Source organism: Chenopodium quinoa, unplaced genomic scaffold (genome assembly GCF_001683475.1).
Source record: "Chenopodium quinoa cultivar QQ74 unplaced genomic scaffold, ASM168347v1, whole genome shotgun sequence".
Taxonomy (NCBI): domain Eukaryota; kingdom Viridiplantae; phylum Streptophyta; class Magnoliopsida; order Caryophyllales; family Amaranthaceae; genus Chenopodium; species Chenopodium quinoa.
The window spans coordinates 1171612-1188826 of record NW_018744137.1 but is presented as its reverse complement, the minus strand read 5'-3'; the positions used below and the strand labels follow the sequence as shown (position 1 = coordinate 1188826).

At 35.9% G+C, this 17215-nt stretch overlaps 3 protein-coding genes across 5 annotated transcripts; 1 reads left to right on the top strand and 2 right to left on the bottom strand.

The window, feature by feature from the left end:
* Positions 1-1515: 1515 nt before the first annotated feature.
* LOC110693013 (ATPase family AAA domain-containing protein 3-like) lies at positions 1516-8508 on the top strand. Its single transcript, XM_021870122.1, has 8 exons — positions 1516-2213; positions 2300-2395; positions 2911-3021; positions 3103-3412; positions 3896-3986; positions 6446-6773; positions 7197-7345; positions 7665-8508. Exons 1-8 carry the CDS (start codon positions 1887-1889, stop codon positions 8185-8187), a joined length of 1935 nt encoding a protein of 644 aa, XP_021725814.1. The 5' UTR covers positions 1516-1886; the 3' UTR covers positions 8188-8508.
* Positions 8509-8627: 119 nt separating this feature from the next.
* On the bottom strand, positions 8628-11339 carry LOC110693014 (NADH dehydrogenase [ubiquinone] iron-sulfur protein 6, mitochondrial). The gene is made up of 3 exons (XM_021870123.1): positions 11104-11339; positions 9150-9234; positions 8628-8975 (listed from the first exon to the last, which is right to left on the bottom strand). The coding sequence occupies exons 1-3, from the start codon at positions 11218-11220 to the stop codon at positions 8863-8865; spliced, it is 315 nt and encodes a 104-aa protein (XP_021725815.1). The 5' UTR covers positions 11221-11339; the 3' UTR covers positions 8628-8862.
* A 443-nt stretch (positions 11340-11782) lies between these two features.
* Positions 11783-17144, bottom strand: LOC110693012 (pentatricopeptide repeat-containing protein At5g27270-like). 3 transcript variants are annotated; one of them, XM_021870120.1, is made up of 9 exons: positions 16475-17144; positions 14256-15492; positions 14085-14186; positions 13672-13983; positions 13434-13538; positions 13251-13338; positions 13033-13154; positions 12838-12902; positions 11783-12640 (listed from the first exon to the last, which is right to left on the bottom strand). In XM_021870120.1, exons 1-9 carry the CDS (start codon positions 17000-17002, stop codon positions 12083-12085), a joined length of 3117 nt encoding a protein of 1038 aa, XP_021725812.1. In that variant the 5' UTR covers positions 17003-17144; the 3' UTR covers positions 11783-12082. The 3 variants fall into 3 exon arrangements, with proteins under 3 accessions (XP_021725812.1, XP_021725811.1, XP_021725813.1); XM_021870119.1 differs by having other exon boundaries at positions 14085-15492; XM_021870121.1 differs by having other exon boundaries at positions 14085-15825; positions 16475-16562.
* Positions 17145-17215: the final 71 nt, after the last annotated feature.

The window sequence follows — 17215 nt, the reverse complement described above, 5'->3', positions numbered from 1 at the left end:
CTACTCATTATATTATATACAACCATATAAGAACTATTTTAATGTACTTCCTTCATATCAAAGAAGATGACATACTTTTCGGAAAAAAAAAAAGAAAAAAAAAAACAGATGATATGTTTAAAGCATTAAACTTCCTTGCTTGTCAATATATATACTTCCTTCCTACATTCGAGTATACGTAAGTAAAATTTAAAAATATTAATAGTAAATTAAAACAAATCTAACTATATTTTACATAATCACATAAGTATGTAGTAATTATTTTGAAATAGATGAAATATATACTTATTAAACCATTGAAAAATTCGGTTCCTCATGATTTTACAAAAAAAGACTCTTTCACAAAATCACAACTCGATCACAAGTGTTGCACATGGTTGAGCAAAAAACTTATCAAGTTAATTAGCTTAGGGCACATGTTAACAACTAGACAATTATTCTTTACGAAGATACTTGTCAAACACCTATACACTACGTACATGTTGAGATTATTTGTCCAACTTATATATATTTGTATTATACATTTGAAAATGATGAGTCAATTATCCGGCAATTATCCATATTTTAATTATGAAGATCTTCTGATTTATTGCTAATCAAACTTGTGTTTTTACGTGTTGACTTATAAACATACGTCGTATTTCTTGCAGGCATAAATGCATAATCATGTTGTATATTTAACGGAGTCTTCTTGGTTAGATACAAAGTATACAAAGTTTACTTTAGGATGTTGGGATGATAGATCTTACATTGGTAATTCTATTAGTATAAGGGCAAATTTTAAATATGAAGTGTATCAAACATTAATATATATTACTCCGTACGTATTATACATCAAGTACCTGAACGTTTTGCACATAATACTAATTTGATGAAATTTCGGTGTTAGGTTTTTTTTTTTTAAAAAAAAAAAAAAAATTCTATTACAGGTTGACCAAAGCATAATTATAAATGCTTTAGGGTGGCAAGTGCATGAGATAATAATGCAAAAATTTGCAAATCTTAGATAACTATTCATATATTGGTAGACATTATTATTATGTTAATCATTTACATTTGAAGAAATACTATCAAACCATTTAAGACTTTTTCTAGGAAAAATCATACATGCATTGTTATATATAGAGAAAAAAAAATCTTATAGGCATACCATATTACTACTTAGATTCCATTTCTTAAAAATTCGACTAAAGCTAACTAGCATCGCTGGCAGAGAAATCATACGCGTTGGATAGTTGGATGATCTTAGCACTCCATTAACCCCCCAAGGGACTGCTAAAGGTACCATACTTGTGTTGGGACCTGAGAGGCTTCGAGTTTACACATTAAGAATGAGGTGTTTAGTTCACAAAATGATTTGAGTTGACACAATTAGATTGTTGCGTTAACATATACTTCATCAGTTCCTTAATTTTTGCCCCATTTAATCTATTGTGGTCTCAAAGGGAGCGTGTAAATTAAAACACATACATCTTCAAGAATCAAGAGTACAAGCTCCAACTTCCAAGTTCCAAACAACAATGAATCAATGATAGTTGTGTTGAAGTTGTACTTGTGCCACTTCTAGTTTTTAGCCCAAGCCCATAACACATATACACACAACAACAAAAACCGAATATTACCGGTTTAATACCGAAAACCGGTTCAGTATAAATCAAACCCAAAAAAAATAACAATCTCAAACATTCCAAACCGCCATGTCTCAAACCCTACCAAAACCCTGAAAATTATCTCACATTTTTCATCTTTCTTGTTAATCAAGCCAATTTCTTCTTCCCCAAATTAAATAAACCCCAATTCAATTCAGTTCATCCCCATTTCAATTCAATTTAACCCTAAAAACCCCAATTGTTGAATAGTAAGCTGAAGAAGAAGAAGGTTCAACAATGGCGGTTGCGAAAGTATGCGCAACAGGGATAATGACAGCCATTGCTGCTGCATCTGTTGGTTCCAACAACACTTACGCTGAACCCCGTTTGAACTTCCCCCCTTTCTCTAATCCTTCTCCGCCGCCCTCCGCCGGGAACTCGCCGAATCAGCTTCCACACCCTGGGAATGCTCCGCCGCAAGCGCCGCCGTCTGACGAGCCGGGGAAGCCAAGGAAGCCGAGGAATGATAACCCCAGAACTTCTTCTACTGGGTTCGACCCTGAGGCGTTGGAACGAGGTGTTGCTGCTTTGAAACGGATTGAGAAGTCTAAAGATGCTAAAACGGTATTAATTTGATTCGTTGAAATGGGGTCGAATTATAATGTTTGAAGTTTTATTTAATTTGTTGTTTTTGAGTTTGATGTTTATAGGTGATTGGGATAATAAAGGAGCAGGAAGAAACGAAGAGGAAAGAGATTGAAATGAAGACACAAGAGCTTAAGGCAATGGCAAATCAAGCTGAATTAGTAAGTTGGCAAGCTTTAATTTGCTTTTACATAGTTGTCAGAATCAATGCTAGAACAAAATGGTAGTATTTGATGATGAGTTTGATTTAATGAACATATATTTATAGTACTGGTAGCAAGACTAGCAACTAAACCTTTATTAAGTTGACATTGGGCCTGTTCGGAATCACTGTAAATTTTGAACTGTGACTTGGATATTCTTTATGGCCGTCATCGGTGATCGTATGTCTATGGCTAGCATAGAGTTAATTCATACTTACATACTTACCTAGTTACCTTAGGATGTTAATAAGGCTGTGATCTTATTAAAATTCCGGGGCTGTGGGGTTGGGTGGGGGGTTCGGTTTTTTTTAAAGTATGCAGAGATTTAGAACGTGAGGAGATGTTGGTGGTGTATTTTGCTTGTTGGAATTTCTGTTTTTTTTTAAAGGTGTGAATCTTATTAGAATTTCTGTTTGCTTCTCTCAGTGACTTTTATTGTAGTATTGGTTAGCATTGTTTCTTTGTTCATGCAGGAAAAGCAGAAAGTGATGTATGGAGAACAGCAAAAATTGAATAAGCAAACAGCAGAAATTAAATCGCAGTTGGCAAAATATGAAGATTCATTGAAAAAGAAACGGAGTGATGTATGTAATATGATTATTTTTGTTACCATCGAAATGTGTTTGTAATTATGTATGAGAAACTCATTTATTACCCTTTGACAGGAAGAGCATGAGAAACAAAGAGCTAGAAATCGGGAGCTTGTGGATATGCAAGGGGAGATGGCTAAAAGAGTAGAAGCTGCTAGGAGACAAACAGAGGAGCAGATTCAAGCACAACGTATCAAAACTGAAAAAGAGAAGGCAGAAATAGAGCGTGAAACCCTAAGAGTAAAGTCAATGGCAGAAGCAGAAGGGAGAGCTCATGAAGCAAAATTGTTGGAAGAGGTTAATTTACGTTTGTTTGGGGAACGTGCAAAAAAAGAGACTGAGAAATGGGTTTCAGCTATAAACACCACTTTTGATCACATTGGAGGTATCTTTATTATAGTCCTCATTTCGCTTTGTTTTGTACATTCGATTATTATTTGTAATCTTGTGTTTCAATTTGAAGTATCGCATAGAGGTTTTTGTTTGTTGTTATCATTTCTTTTCTTTACTATTTTTATAAATCTTTTCCGTTCTTTACTAGTGTGCCATACGACCATCTTGTGATTGATTATTTAGTAGATTGTCTTGTGCTGGTATTCTGTTAATGAAGTGGCCTTATTCTCAGGGCTATATTATGCTTTCGCATGGCTTGATTGATTTCCTTTGCTCATTCTAATTTCCTTTTTAGGTTTTTTTAATGAAAAGTAAATTGTGCAAAACTAATCAAGTGTGTGTTGAGTTTAAATTTTTCTCTCTTTATATAATGAAATATTGATCTCACTGTACAAATGTTTATCCTTCTTCCTCAATTTAGCTAATTATTACCATTATTATTAGCTTGATTTTGTTTCTTTATTACTTTATCTAGGAGGATTCCGAGCTATATTGACAGATCAAAATAAGCTTATTGTCGCTGTTGGTGGGGTTACTGCTCTTGCTGCTGGCATATACACCACAAGGTCTGTTGGAAGCTTTGAGTTTACATAAATATCTATCTTGCTATCTAATTATATATTGAGTAGGCCAAATAGATTCACCTGTAAATTAACACTTGGCAATCCCTTAATCCCTTTACATGCCAATTTCTCTACTGAGATAGTTTTTGATCCAAGTGTGAGTAAGTTTTCAGGTGTACCTGGTAGTTTCATTGTGGAATGTGCTGAAGTGGTATATTTGAGTTGATCATTTAAGTTATTTACAAGGACTGATATTTGCTTGAACTTAACTCATGCACAAGGTTGAACATGTGCCTGGTCATATTTTTCTCGAAAATTAAATAATAATATCATGCGCTAGAAAATTAATATATGTACATTCAAATTCAAGTAAAAAAAACTATGCATAGTTAGTGAAAAAGTTGCGCACCAATCCATATCATCAGAAAGAGTGAGAGAGATGTCAAATTGAAATTTTTTTATCTGATTGTTTTACTCCGTATTTTGGTTGCTAAATTATTAAATCCAAGTTTCTAGAGCATTGTTTGTCTTGGAACTGGATTTGGGTATCCGGTTTTTCCTATATTCAATAAATAGTCATGTTTAACTCTGTTTGTATTCCCTCTAAAAGGTATCTTAGAGTTACACCAACTGTACATCTGTGCATTGGTTAATGTTTGAAGTTATGATGTATCATGTATGAAAGTTTTACTAGCTCATAAGACGCCTCCCTGTGCCTATAAATGATCAGTACCTGTTATTTTGTGTTGCTTGTGAGTTAGAACGTATGGCACAAATACTAGTGTGCAGCTGTAAGATCCAATGTGCTCTTTCTTTGGAGTTATGTTGATGATTTGGCAACCCTTGTCTTAGGTTAAGAAACACTACTTCAGGATTTAAAGATCTTGGTCTAAGGACTGAATTGGCTCTTTCCCCTCCTTACAAATCAATATAAATTTCCATTTTATTTTGGAATGTTACGTTTGTCAATCAGAATTTAATATCTAATTATGAGCATGCAGTAGTGACAGTGCTGTGTGCTTTAGCAGAAAACCCTAAAGATTAAAGCTTTTGGATCCATTTGCATTTTATGTTAGCCCATGCAAGGTTTAGATGATAACTCAGGGTCTTAAGTAATAAATTAACAAAAAATTATGAGGACATGTTGACAGGGTTCACTAACAGCTATGTCCTCATACAAAGGGACAAGCACTGATTAGGTTACAGAAGACAGAATAACTAGGTTTTGTCAGGCAGAGATTTTAAACTCTGCTCTAAGAATACCTAGCTTGGGTTGCAGCTTTCTTATGATGTTTTGATCTGCTTTCCCTGCAGCAACTTAAGTGATATGATTTTAGGTGATTAATTAAATTTTCTGCTCACGCCTATGTGGAAAGGCAGCCTACTTTTGTGATGGTTTGTGTGACTGATATATTTTTCCTTGTGACTAAAGATTGAATAGACTGTGTTCCTAATAAGCTGATTATTAGTATTTTACCATCTACATATTCCTTGTTCTGTACCTTGCATTGTATTTGTCATTCTAGATTCAACCTATGCTTTTTTTTTTCTATTGTGTTGAGGTAAGATGAAGGCTAAACCAAGAAAACGGAAAATAAGAAAATTATTTGCTTAGTTCAGTTATCGTGTTATGAAAATTGTTAGGTGACATGCAAACTAAAATAAGAATCCTAGTCTCTTTGTTGCACTATGGTGCGCCAATATTTGAAAGCCTAAAAGGGATGATTGGAAGTTAATATTGGAATAGGATTGCTGCCATTAGTAGAAGAAAAAGATGATGGGTGATTAAGTTTTGAAATCAAGGAAAAGGTCAGGAAATGGAGTTATGGAGAAAATTTGAGTGTATGTAAGATCACTGGTACATGCACATGTGTAGTGGACTGCCTACGGTTGCCGGAATCGTAAAGTAATAACAACAGTAAATAGAAGGAAGGTTGAAAGCTTTGATTAGTTAATAGAGGAAGGATTACAAGGCAATAGCTTTAGGCTATCAATCTCACCAAGTAGCTTGAGGCTACTAATCTCACCAATGGTTTCACTCAATTTCTGGATAATCCTCCCACTAATACTTCACATACTACTTATACCAAAATGGTCAACATGACCTTGAACCTAAACAAGTAAGACTTAGCTTAAACTGGAAAAACATAAGTAAACAATATAAACTAAAGTCGCTTTTTTTCCTTCTCTGATTTCTTAATTAATTTTGTCATCTTCTAAATTGGAGTTGTCAAGGCCTAGGATTGTTCTCTGTTGCAGCCCTTGGTTGACCCGTGTTGACTTTCCTTCTTCTTGCATAGACCCTCAAAGGAGGTTGACTCCCATTGAGACTTGGACTATTTGGATCCGTGACAACATGTTTTGGGTTCTGTAGCTATGTGGCTTTTGCAATTAGTTCTGAACTTTTAATCTTTTTTTCAATCTTTGAAAGATTTTTTTTTTTCTTGTTTCTCATCTTGCAGAGAAGGAGCTAAAGTAGTATGGAGTTATGTAGACAGGATACTGGGACAGCCATCATTAATCAGAGAATCCTCTAGAGGAAAATATTCCTGGTCTGGTGTTCTTCCCCGTGTCATGAGCACACTCCGTTCTACTGGAGGAAATGCTTCCAAGAATGGAAATGGTTTTGGTGATGTTATTTTACACCCTTCTCTCCAGAAGAGAATCCAGCAGCTAGCTTCTGCAACTGCAAACACAAAAGCTCATCAAGCACCATTCCGTAATATGCTTTTCTATGGCCCTCCAGGAACAGGGAAAACAATGGCTGCACGAGAGCTGGCTCGTAAATCTGTATGGCATCTTACCTCTAGCTTGTTAATAGTCTTAAACTTTTAATACGTGGCATTTGTGTTTAATCCTGCATAATTGTGAAAATTTGAAATAGCCGTCATGTTCTGACCTTAAAGTAGGACAAATCATGCTCCTGTTCACTGTGATTTATCGTATATCAATATTATGCTTTATTTAAGTATATCAATAGTTGTAGGCATGATTTATGCTTCCTGAACTTTAAGCTTACATAGGAGAGCTCATTTTATGTTTCAATAAAATTTCTTCCTGTTTAGAATTCTGTTCTGTCATGTGATGTGACAAGTTTTACACTGGCTGTCACTGGCCTTCTGTAAACCTCCTTATCCAGACTTGGGACTGGTAATGGGAAACCCACTGTCGGAGTATGATGGATTGATAGAATTTTGTTCTGTGTCTTATCAGGGATTGGACTACGCGTTGATGACTGGTGGAGATGTTGCCCCACTAGGGGCACAAGCTGTTACGAAGATCCATCAGCTATTTGACTGGGCAAAGAAGTCTAATAGGGGTCTATTGTTATTTATTGATGAAGCTGATGCTTTCCTTTGCGAGTAAGTTATAATTGATTTCTTTTCTCAAAAAAACAGTTATACTTGATTTTTAATGTGCTATTGTGCTATGTTTAATATTTTCGGAAATTTTCTTTGATGCTCAGTAATAACACATCACCAGACACTAGTTACACATCAGAACTTCTTTGTGTAACATACTCAAAACTATTATTTGTCAGAGTTGGAATTTGATTGTCTCATAAAAGATTATGCTTACCATTTTAATAGAGTTTTGGCTTGTCCTTCATGCATGTCATAATTTGCTTTTATGATCCATTTAATACCTTTGGTTCTCATGCTGTTAATCGACATTTTCCAGGCGAAACAAAATGTACATGAGTGAAGCTCAAAGGAGTGCACTCAACGCACTCCTGTTTCGAACAGGTGATCAGTCTAAGGACATAGTCCTAGCTCTTGCAACAAACCGGCCTGGGGATCTTGATTCAGCAGTGGCTGATCGTATTGATGAAGTCCTTGAGTTCCCGTTGCCTGGAGAGGATGAAAGATTTAAGTTGCTAAAACTATATCTTGACAAGTATATAGCACAAGCTGGATCAAGAAAACCTGGGCTGTTTTCACATTTGTTTCAGAAGCAGCAGCAAAAGATAGAAATTACAGGATTGACTGATGACTTGCTCAGAGAGGCTGCAGCTAAGACTGAAGGATTCTCGGGAAGAGAGATAGCAAAGCTAATGGCTGGAGTTCAAGCAGCTGTTTATGGCAGTGAAAATTGCATCCTTGATCCTCAATTGTTCCGTGAGGTTGTAGATTACAAGGTCGCAGAACACCAACAAAGAAAGAAATTGGCTGGGACTGAAGAAAGTAACTCGATGAAATCGTAGATGACTTATATAGGCAAAGCAAATTATCTTTTTACTGCTGAGATTATTGCTATTTATTTGTTGGCGCTGTGAAGACAGATAGGTTAAGCACAGAGGAATTTTTTTTCATCATCCACATTGATGTTGGTCATAATTTTACCCCTATTTGTGGGGAATTTTGGCATACGTAACATCACAGTGTAGAAATATGAAGTTCGACGTGGCTCCAGATTTTTTTTCCTGATGTATCTGACAAATGATATGGCGCTTGTTAACACTTTGTACAATAAATCATTATAGAAAATTTTGATTCAGATACAATCTTAACATCACATGAATAAATCAGTTCTAAATTCTTAATTGAATACATTTTGGGATCTCAATTATCTTTTAAGGTTCCGTACAAGTTAACCAGATCCTAAATTATTAGGAATGTCTAGTTTCCAATTGGACGAGGTGCCTTAATAAATTGTCAAGGAAATAAGAATATCAATCCTAAAAACAAAATGACATAGGTATTTCATTATTTTCCATCGCATCAGCTATGTTCATTGAATCAAATTGTTGTCGTTCTGTGAAGCAAGTACCAAAGCACTCAAGGCTTACTTGAAAAGAGGATGCAAACTACATTGACAATTATTCCCCCAAATTTCAAATTCAAGTGGGGAATTACATACACAAAATGGTAAATCAGCTCTAATGATGATGACCATGGTCTTGAACGTAGCGCAGGCCACAATATTTGCAGACTGCTGGAGCTTCTAAGTCAAGACATATGAACTCGACAGGGTGCCCCAGAGGATTCTTAGCTGCCACCAAGAAACAACAAGAACAAGTCAATTTGATTTAAAGATTTTAGGCTCTTCGAAGCTCTGTGAGACTAACTTCTCAATAGCATGTCAGCATAATTTTTTTAAATAGTGTCTACTTAAACAGTGGGAATTAGATTTGAAAATAAAAAACAAAATTCAAATCAATCTAACCTCCTTCACATGCAACTATTCGGTCTTGCACTTTAATGGGAGGTACTTCATTGATCAACTCCATTGGAGACTTCTTGCTTTTATCCTACAAAGACAGCAAATGAATACTGTAAACATGCAGTGTGTTATAACATCTCAGATGTCAAATGCACAACCATTAAAGGATCCTAAAACAACTGGTGGTGTGCTTTAAGAGTAGAGAGTAGGAAAAAATGAAATAAAAGACTAGTTGAAAAGTATGACAGACGAATTCACAACCTAGATACAAGAGTAAGGCAATCTAATTCCAAGGATCAAATTTACAGGGTTAGGTTTTGTTTGATTCTAGGTGGTTACTTACTCTTAGTTTATCAGACAAAGGGAAAGCAGAAAATTCCCCCAAAGATTACATCTTTATGATAGTTAAGGGTCTCTCAGATATATACAAATACAACACGAAGGGCCTCACAAGGCCCACAACACTGAAAAGAAAACAAGACGCCCTGAGAAATCTGACTTTCTATTGCTACAATGGCTTTAATTAAAAGCAGATATCAAAATGACCAGTGAAACTATTGAGCAATGGGAAGAAAACCAGAGCAAGACACAAAGAAAAGGCTTGAAACTATAAAATCTCCTTTACATGAGCTTTTGGCCAAAGGCGACCATAAATTAATCTCGAAATTAATATTAACTGGAAGAAAATTACCACAAACCACAATCAAAGCTTCCAGTGGTAAAAGAGCCCAATGAGATTGTCATTATCATAAGAAAACAGATTCTTTCTTTGAAACTGAATGGTACTGTAAATCTTTTAACTCAGATAGGCTCTATAGTCTATATCAATTATATAGTAAATTTTCATGCTATATTGCTAATCGAAACTCTTGGCTAGTAATCAATTCTTAAACTCCACAAGCAAACCAAATCTTCAAATTAAAAAAGATTAGAAAAACCTAAAGACTTGTGTCTCAAAGGCAGAACTTTAGTCAATGGGTTCAACAAAAAGAGTAAAAAAAAAACGGAAGGAGTAGTTTCGTATAAAAGAGCTTTGCCAAAAATTCCCCATCCGCTTCATTGTTCAAACTCTTGAAAATGGGTTGAGCTCATAGATTATGAAAAGATTATAGACATAACAAAACACACAACTAACAAGGGCTTAACAAACTTTCCCAAAAGGTATCAAGCACTAACAATATTATAGGCAATAATTGCTCAAACAAAGGACTATACAAAAATCAATTAAAGGTAGAAATTACCTATGTTCTAGTAGAAAGAAGACACATTGACTCTTGAAACAATCATTCGAAAAGGGCTTATCAGTTATCACATTCCAGATTCAGCTATATTCAAGGAACTAACAAAATCCTACACAGTAATCGCTTAACTAAGGCCGAAAATCAACAATAATTGGTGAAAATCACATCTTCTATAGTATCACATCTACGAAAAAACTTTTATTTCCACCTGACATTCATTTCAAAGTGGCGAATAACTAGAACAACAATCCATCTAAGCAATCACCTGTTTATCACTAACTTAACTAATTAACGAAGAGAAACCAAAATTTTCATTTTTTATTTCTCCTCACAGCACCTATATGGTGATTATGGTCAAAATCAATAACCTGAGTCTCTAATTTGATAGAAAATAAATCAAATTTTGGTCCAACAATTGAAAAGATTATAGTATCCAACTTGAAAAAATAGAACAAAATTAAAAACCTAATTAAGTATTCACTAATTTACCCCAAAAAACATCCACAAAAATTTCAACATTTGTTCTAATCGAAAAATGAATAATCCTAAACCTTAATTTGATAGAGCAGAAATCACACAATAAAATTGGAGGAAACCCAATAAAATTAAAATCACAACTTACTCAGATCTAGTTTTAATTAGAAAGATGATAATTGCATAAAAATTATAGAATAACAAAAGAATCAACAAAAAAAGGGGGAAAACATAGGGTTTACCTGCATCCATTTATCAGTGTGAGAGGTGACGACTTCAGTGCTAACAATGCAGAAACTCCTGGCATTCGAACGCAAAGCGGTTGATTTTGCAAGATTTCGGAGCAAGCTCAACGCCATCTTCAATTGATTGATCGAAGTACAGAAGGAAGAAGAAGAAGAGGAGAGAGAAAGTGAAAGGGGAAGAGAGAGAAAATACCAATTGAGTTGGAAGAAGAAATTAAGGTGTTGAGATATCTGGGTCTTACTACTATTTTGAGGTTAGATCCATTTACCCATTTACAGTTTCATTGTTGGCCCAATACAGCAGAAATCAATATCTTACAAGTAATTCGCCCGAAACCATCATACCAACACTCGGATCATAGGTGTCAAAATCCTACCTGACTGACCCGACCGAAACCAAACCGATTAATATACTTGTTTGGAGACTTGGACAAATTTTTTTAGCATGATTCAAATTTAAAGTCGACTCGACTTTACCGAATTCGACCCGAACACCCAAATTAACATCTCTACGGATGTATATGAAATTTTATAGCTCAATACAGATTACTCATTGGTCTCGTTTTGTTCAAACTGTTAGGTTCTTTCCTAGCCAGAGTTACTACTAGCCTACTAGGCCATAAAAAAAATTAAAAAAAAAAAGTATAAAAAAATTAAATACATGTACCAGTATATATAATAATAAAAATAAAAAAATATTATATACTTCGGATGTATAAATTATAGTCCACAGAGAAATGAATCAAATGATGCATACATTGCCATTGGAAACAGTTTATTATCAAAAGAGTAACCTTAACAACAACCATTACAACCCAGTCAACCATCCTCCCAACTCCCAAGAGTCCCAACAATGATACTATAAAAAATCATGAAAACTGTATACTTGGTGTTCTGTATTTCTAGCTTATCTTCTAAAATTTTCACCTACAAACAAGAACTGCAATTTCAAACTCAAAATTATGTACACCAACTTCTATGAAGTTTCTGTCCTGCATCCGATTTCAAGGCTTCTCAAAAATGGAATCCCCATATCGTTCATTGATTTTAAGACGGCATCTGCCTGATGACCCTTATCCACAGCTTTGTACAAGTGAATAGCAGCACTCATGATAAATCTGTCTGCCTTTGCATATTGTTGAATCCTTTCAAAGAGACAAATTCCTTTATCCACATATCCATATTCCATGTAACTCCTTAATATGGTCCTACAGCATACAATGTCAGGTTTTAATCCAGAGGCAAGCATTGTGTTGAAAACCCGGTCAGCTTCCACAATTAGGCCAGCTTTGGCAAAGACTGATATCAATAGATTATAATGAGCACAAGAAGGTTGTATTCCTTCTTTCTTCATGGATGCAATTGTTTGTTCCGCTTCTTGGTATTTCATACTCTCTGTGTAAGCTTTAACAAGGGCGAGATAAGTAAAGGAATCAGGACAGCGCCCATCTTGCTGCATGATCTTAAAAAGCTCCTCGGCCTCAGAATAAAGTCCCACAGAAGCATATACATTTAGCATAACATTGTAGCTTATCTGCAACATTGGAGTCACAAAGCTTAGAAGAGCAAGGGGAAGGCAACATTAGTTTAACACATATCATACTAAGTAATACGTATATCATGAGGAACTGCACCCACCCTCTCTCTCTCCCGTAGCTGAAAGGTTTAAAGTCATGAATCACTTCTTAATACAACGAGTATTCAAAAAGTAAGCAACATAGAAAAATTCACCTTTCCAGGTTTTATGCCTTCCTCCCTCATTTTAGCGAACAATGCAGATGCTTCCTGAGCTTTTCCTGCAAAAAAGTTCTCTCCATTGTAATCATATGGTGGATATGCAAAGAGTTACAGCTCCATAAAGGAAAGAGACTTATGGGGCATAGATTATATGCATGGAAAGGCACAAGACTTTGTGGAAAAACATACCAGACTTTCCATATATGCTTATTAGATTAGTGTAAACTTTCTCATCCAAAGATATGCCCATATTCTGTGCCATGTTGAACATCTCTACGGCCTTATCTAGCTTCTTTTGTCTTCCATAAACACTACACCAACCAAATAATAATATATTAAAAGAAAGTAAGACATGCTTTCCTTCCACTTGTTAATGCATTATTTTTTCAGTGAGGAGGCTATCTAACCTGATCATAGTGCTATACGTCTGTATTGACAGGGAAACTCCAGATGATAGCATGCGGTCATATATGCTCGCAGCAAAATGCAATTTACCTGTGAAAGTATTATGTCAGGCACAGTTATAATTGTTTTTCTTGTATCATATTCTTGACATAAAAAAGACTTTAAAATAAAATTCCCCGACCAACCTGCTTCTAACATTGCCTTAATAAATGTATTATAAGCAATAGTGTCAAGAACCATGTTGTCATGCAAACTTCTACTAATCACATCCTCTGCTTCCCGATATATCCCTGGGGCAGAATAAGTGAATAACTATGTTAGAAGAAAGAAACAGATCCAGGCATCAAGTATATACAACCACACACTAATACATTTCTATCACAAAAAGAACAGAAATTGACTAAAGGTGAGCCAATACCCTACCACGATTTGTTAGATGGTTCACAAGCACACTGATGACAAAGGGACTCAAACAAATTCCTCTTTTTGTGCATTCCTTGAAAACCTGGTAACCTTCCCTAGGTTCACCACATTTCACACAGGCATCAATCACGGAATTGTATATTTCGGCCCCGCAATTGCCAGAATTCACCACAGCTGAAAACAGTGTTTTCACTTTTTCCAGATTCTGTTGCTTTCCATACAAATAAATCATTGAAGCCAAGATTCCACCATTTTCCTTTGTGTCTCTTTTAATTAATAGATCACAGAGGATTTCTGCTTTAGAAGCATCACCTACACCAAGTTAAATGGCAATCATCAAGAAAAACTCAACAAGATAATATGCTAAAATAAGACGTAACACTATTTCAAATTCCAGAAGACACCAACTTTACCTTCATGTATAAACTTCCCGATGAGTTGTTTTGCAACAGATAAGCCATCAGCAGCTCCAAGTAAAAAATCAAGCGTGTATTCTATCTTATTGCTGCTACCATCTGCTAGATAAAGACAAAGCATAAGCTCCAGTGCATTAGTATCAAGGGAAGCAGGGACTAACGAGTGACCTTTTTCTTTCTCAAACTTCCTATCTTCTGATTTCAAAATCATGGAAACAGTTTGAATAAAGCTGCTGTTTTCCATATGTACATTTCCACTTACGTCTTCAATGAATTGCTCAGCTTCTCTAAGCATTCCCTCCTTAGAGTATACCTTCATCACCGTTCTGCAGAGCTCCTCATCAAACATAACACTGTCCTTCCTTATCTGAAGAATGAAATTCTTAGCCTTCTCAACCAAAGTTTGTCTTAAGAACATGTTGAGCATGTCATTACAAGATCTTGAATCTGGGACTCCAGTACTGGATAAAGACTGAAACGTTGCTTCAGCAGATCCAAGATCTCCATTCATCTTGTAACACTTCAACAAGATTGTATTGGAAAAACTGGAGTATGGTATATTTCGAGACTTCATCACCTCCATGGTATGCAAAGCTTTCACATAATCTCCTGAACTAAAATACACTTGTGCCATTGCTACATATGTTTTCTCATCACGAAGCAGACCCAATCTTTCAGCCTCTTCAAAAGTCTTTTCTGCATCTTCACAAAGACCAAGCTTACCATATATCCTGACAAGTAAACCATAAATGACTTCGTCAGCTCGGATTTTGTACCTATCCATTTCTGAAAATAAAGACAGTGCCTTTGAGTAATCTCCATTCTTATAATAGAGGTTTAACAGAGAAGCACAAGTAAAATTACTTGGTATTATGTCTTGATATCTCATTTCTTCATAAAGCCTCAATGCTTCATCTTGCTTGCCTTCTTTGATGTTACATGTGATCAGAAGGCTGTAAGTGACCTCTTCAGGTACAAAACCAAGGCTTTTCATCTTATTGAAAGTTTTCAATCCCTCTTCAAAATGACATTCCTTAACGAGTGAACATATGGCAACAGTGAAGGTAAAGTGGTTAGGTACAACCCTCTTATAAATCATGTCTCTATATATCTGTATCACATTTTGATGGAGTGACTTCTTTTGCAAGGATGACAGCATGAAGTTATAAACTGCGACAGAAAGTAGCACATCCCTCTCTCGCACAGCCATGTAAAAAGATAGCATAGCTTTGTGTCGTCCCCATCTAGCATATGTACACAGCATAGTCCCACAGGCAATTTCATCAGGTTCACATCCTGCATCAAGCATCTCTAGAAAGGTCTCTTCAGCCAGCTTAATCTTCCCAACTTGACCGTATGCACGCAAAACAATTGTGTATGCAATAACACTAGGACGGTAGCACAGCTGTTCCAAGTGCATCAATAACTTCAGTACATACTCATTATTCAAATCAAATGAAGCAACGGAAATGATTCATTTTGGTCTAGCGTAAGTAGTGATCAACTTTGTCAGCTCAAAGCAACTTGCTTTACTATAGTTGTCCTCCAAACTTCCTATTGAAGATTCATTATTGTACAGTTGTTATCCAACTCAGATAAGCTCAGCCAAGTAAAAAGCAAGCTATCAAACAGTTCCAAGGATATAACAAGTGAATCACTAGTGGCTCTTCAATGCATTCAACACACACACACCTCAGTCAAGAAATTCTTACTTAGTTGAGTAGAGATGCAGCACACCCTGCAGCATATAATTTTCCAGCCTAAAGATTCGTTAACAAGGATAAAACAACTCTTGAATAAAGAAATCCTATTATACCATAACCTTCCAAACGCCAAAACTTGACAGCAATAATTATCATGTAAAAGATCAGTCAAAGACATGCAAATATATCTCCTCCACAGTAGATAATTTGCAAATTCTAAAAGTCTAAAACTTAATTCTTACAAACTATGTTTATCAAACTCTTCATTCACCTCAAGTACCGTGTTTGATACTGGATACCCTCTGACATTGGTATGACACTTGGACACTTTATTCTAGACCAAGATCATGCACAGCACTCATAAATAGCAGTGTCTAACCCTAGGATTCACCTCAAGTTCTGTGTTAGATACTCGACACTCAGACATGGGTACGACACTCAAACACTTCAACCTAAACTAAAATCATGTTAAGTTATTATAAAACGGCCATGTTTAACACTTGGACACATACCTGTGTCCAAACCATTCTAGCCTACAACATAATATAAGCAAATGCCACAATCTTAAATCATAATTTCCAAATATTAGAAACCCCAACAGAAATCCAATACAATTCAACTAAAAACACAATCAAAATGCCATCAAAAATCAGAACAAAAAGAACCCAAATAAAACAAACCCACCTGCAATTTCATCCAAGCAAAAAAATCCCTAACTTGGCGCCAACCCTTTTGCTCCTTCAACACAACACACATCTCTCTAAAAGTAAGCTTAGCAACAAAAGAACCCATTACTTTCCTCATATCATAACTACCTTCAGTTTTCTGGGATAAGCTTCTAACAACCTGAATTGCAGCAACAACCTGTTTACCATACAAATTCCCATTCCTATCATCTTCCAAATACTGAACCATCTGCTCCGGCGTACGGCGGACCCACCTGGGGGTTTGAGCTTGAGGGCCCTGGTTTCTTCTAAGGGTGCTAAGATAGCGAGCTTTGGACTTGATTATGCGACGGGCGTTGTCGTCGGAAAGTGGGTTTTTGGGGTTTTTTGAGCGGGGTTTTGGGGCGGTGTTGCCGTCGCTGAGGGACCATGGGTCAGAGGTGACGGAGCACCGGAATTTGGTTATGGTGCGGGTGTTTGGGAGGTGGGGTTTGTGGGTTTCGAGGAGTGGAGTTGGAGAGAGAAAGGATGATTGGAGGGATTCCATGGAAGAAATGTGGAGTGGAGTGAGGATTCATGGAGGAATGAAAAAAAAAATCTTAAATTTATAAATTATCCAAAATACTCACTCATGTACTCTTTATAAAAGGGTAGTTTTGGAATTTTATCAAGGTGTGATAGGAATTTTGGTTGAGGCAAAAAAAAAAAAGTTTATTTAGCGGTAATTCGGTAAATAAATCAACAAAACATTCTAGTTAAC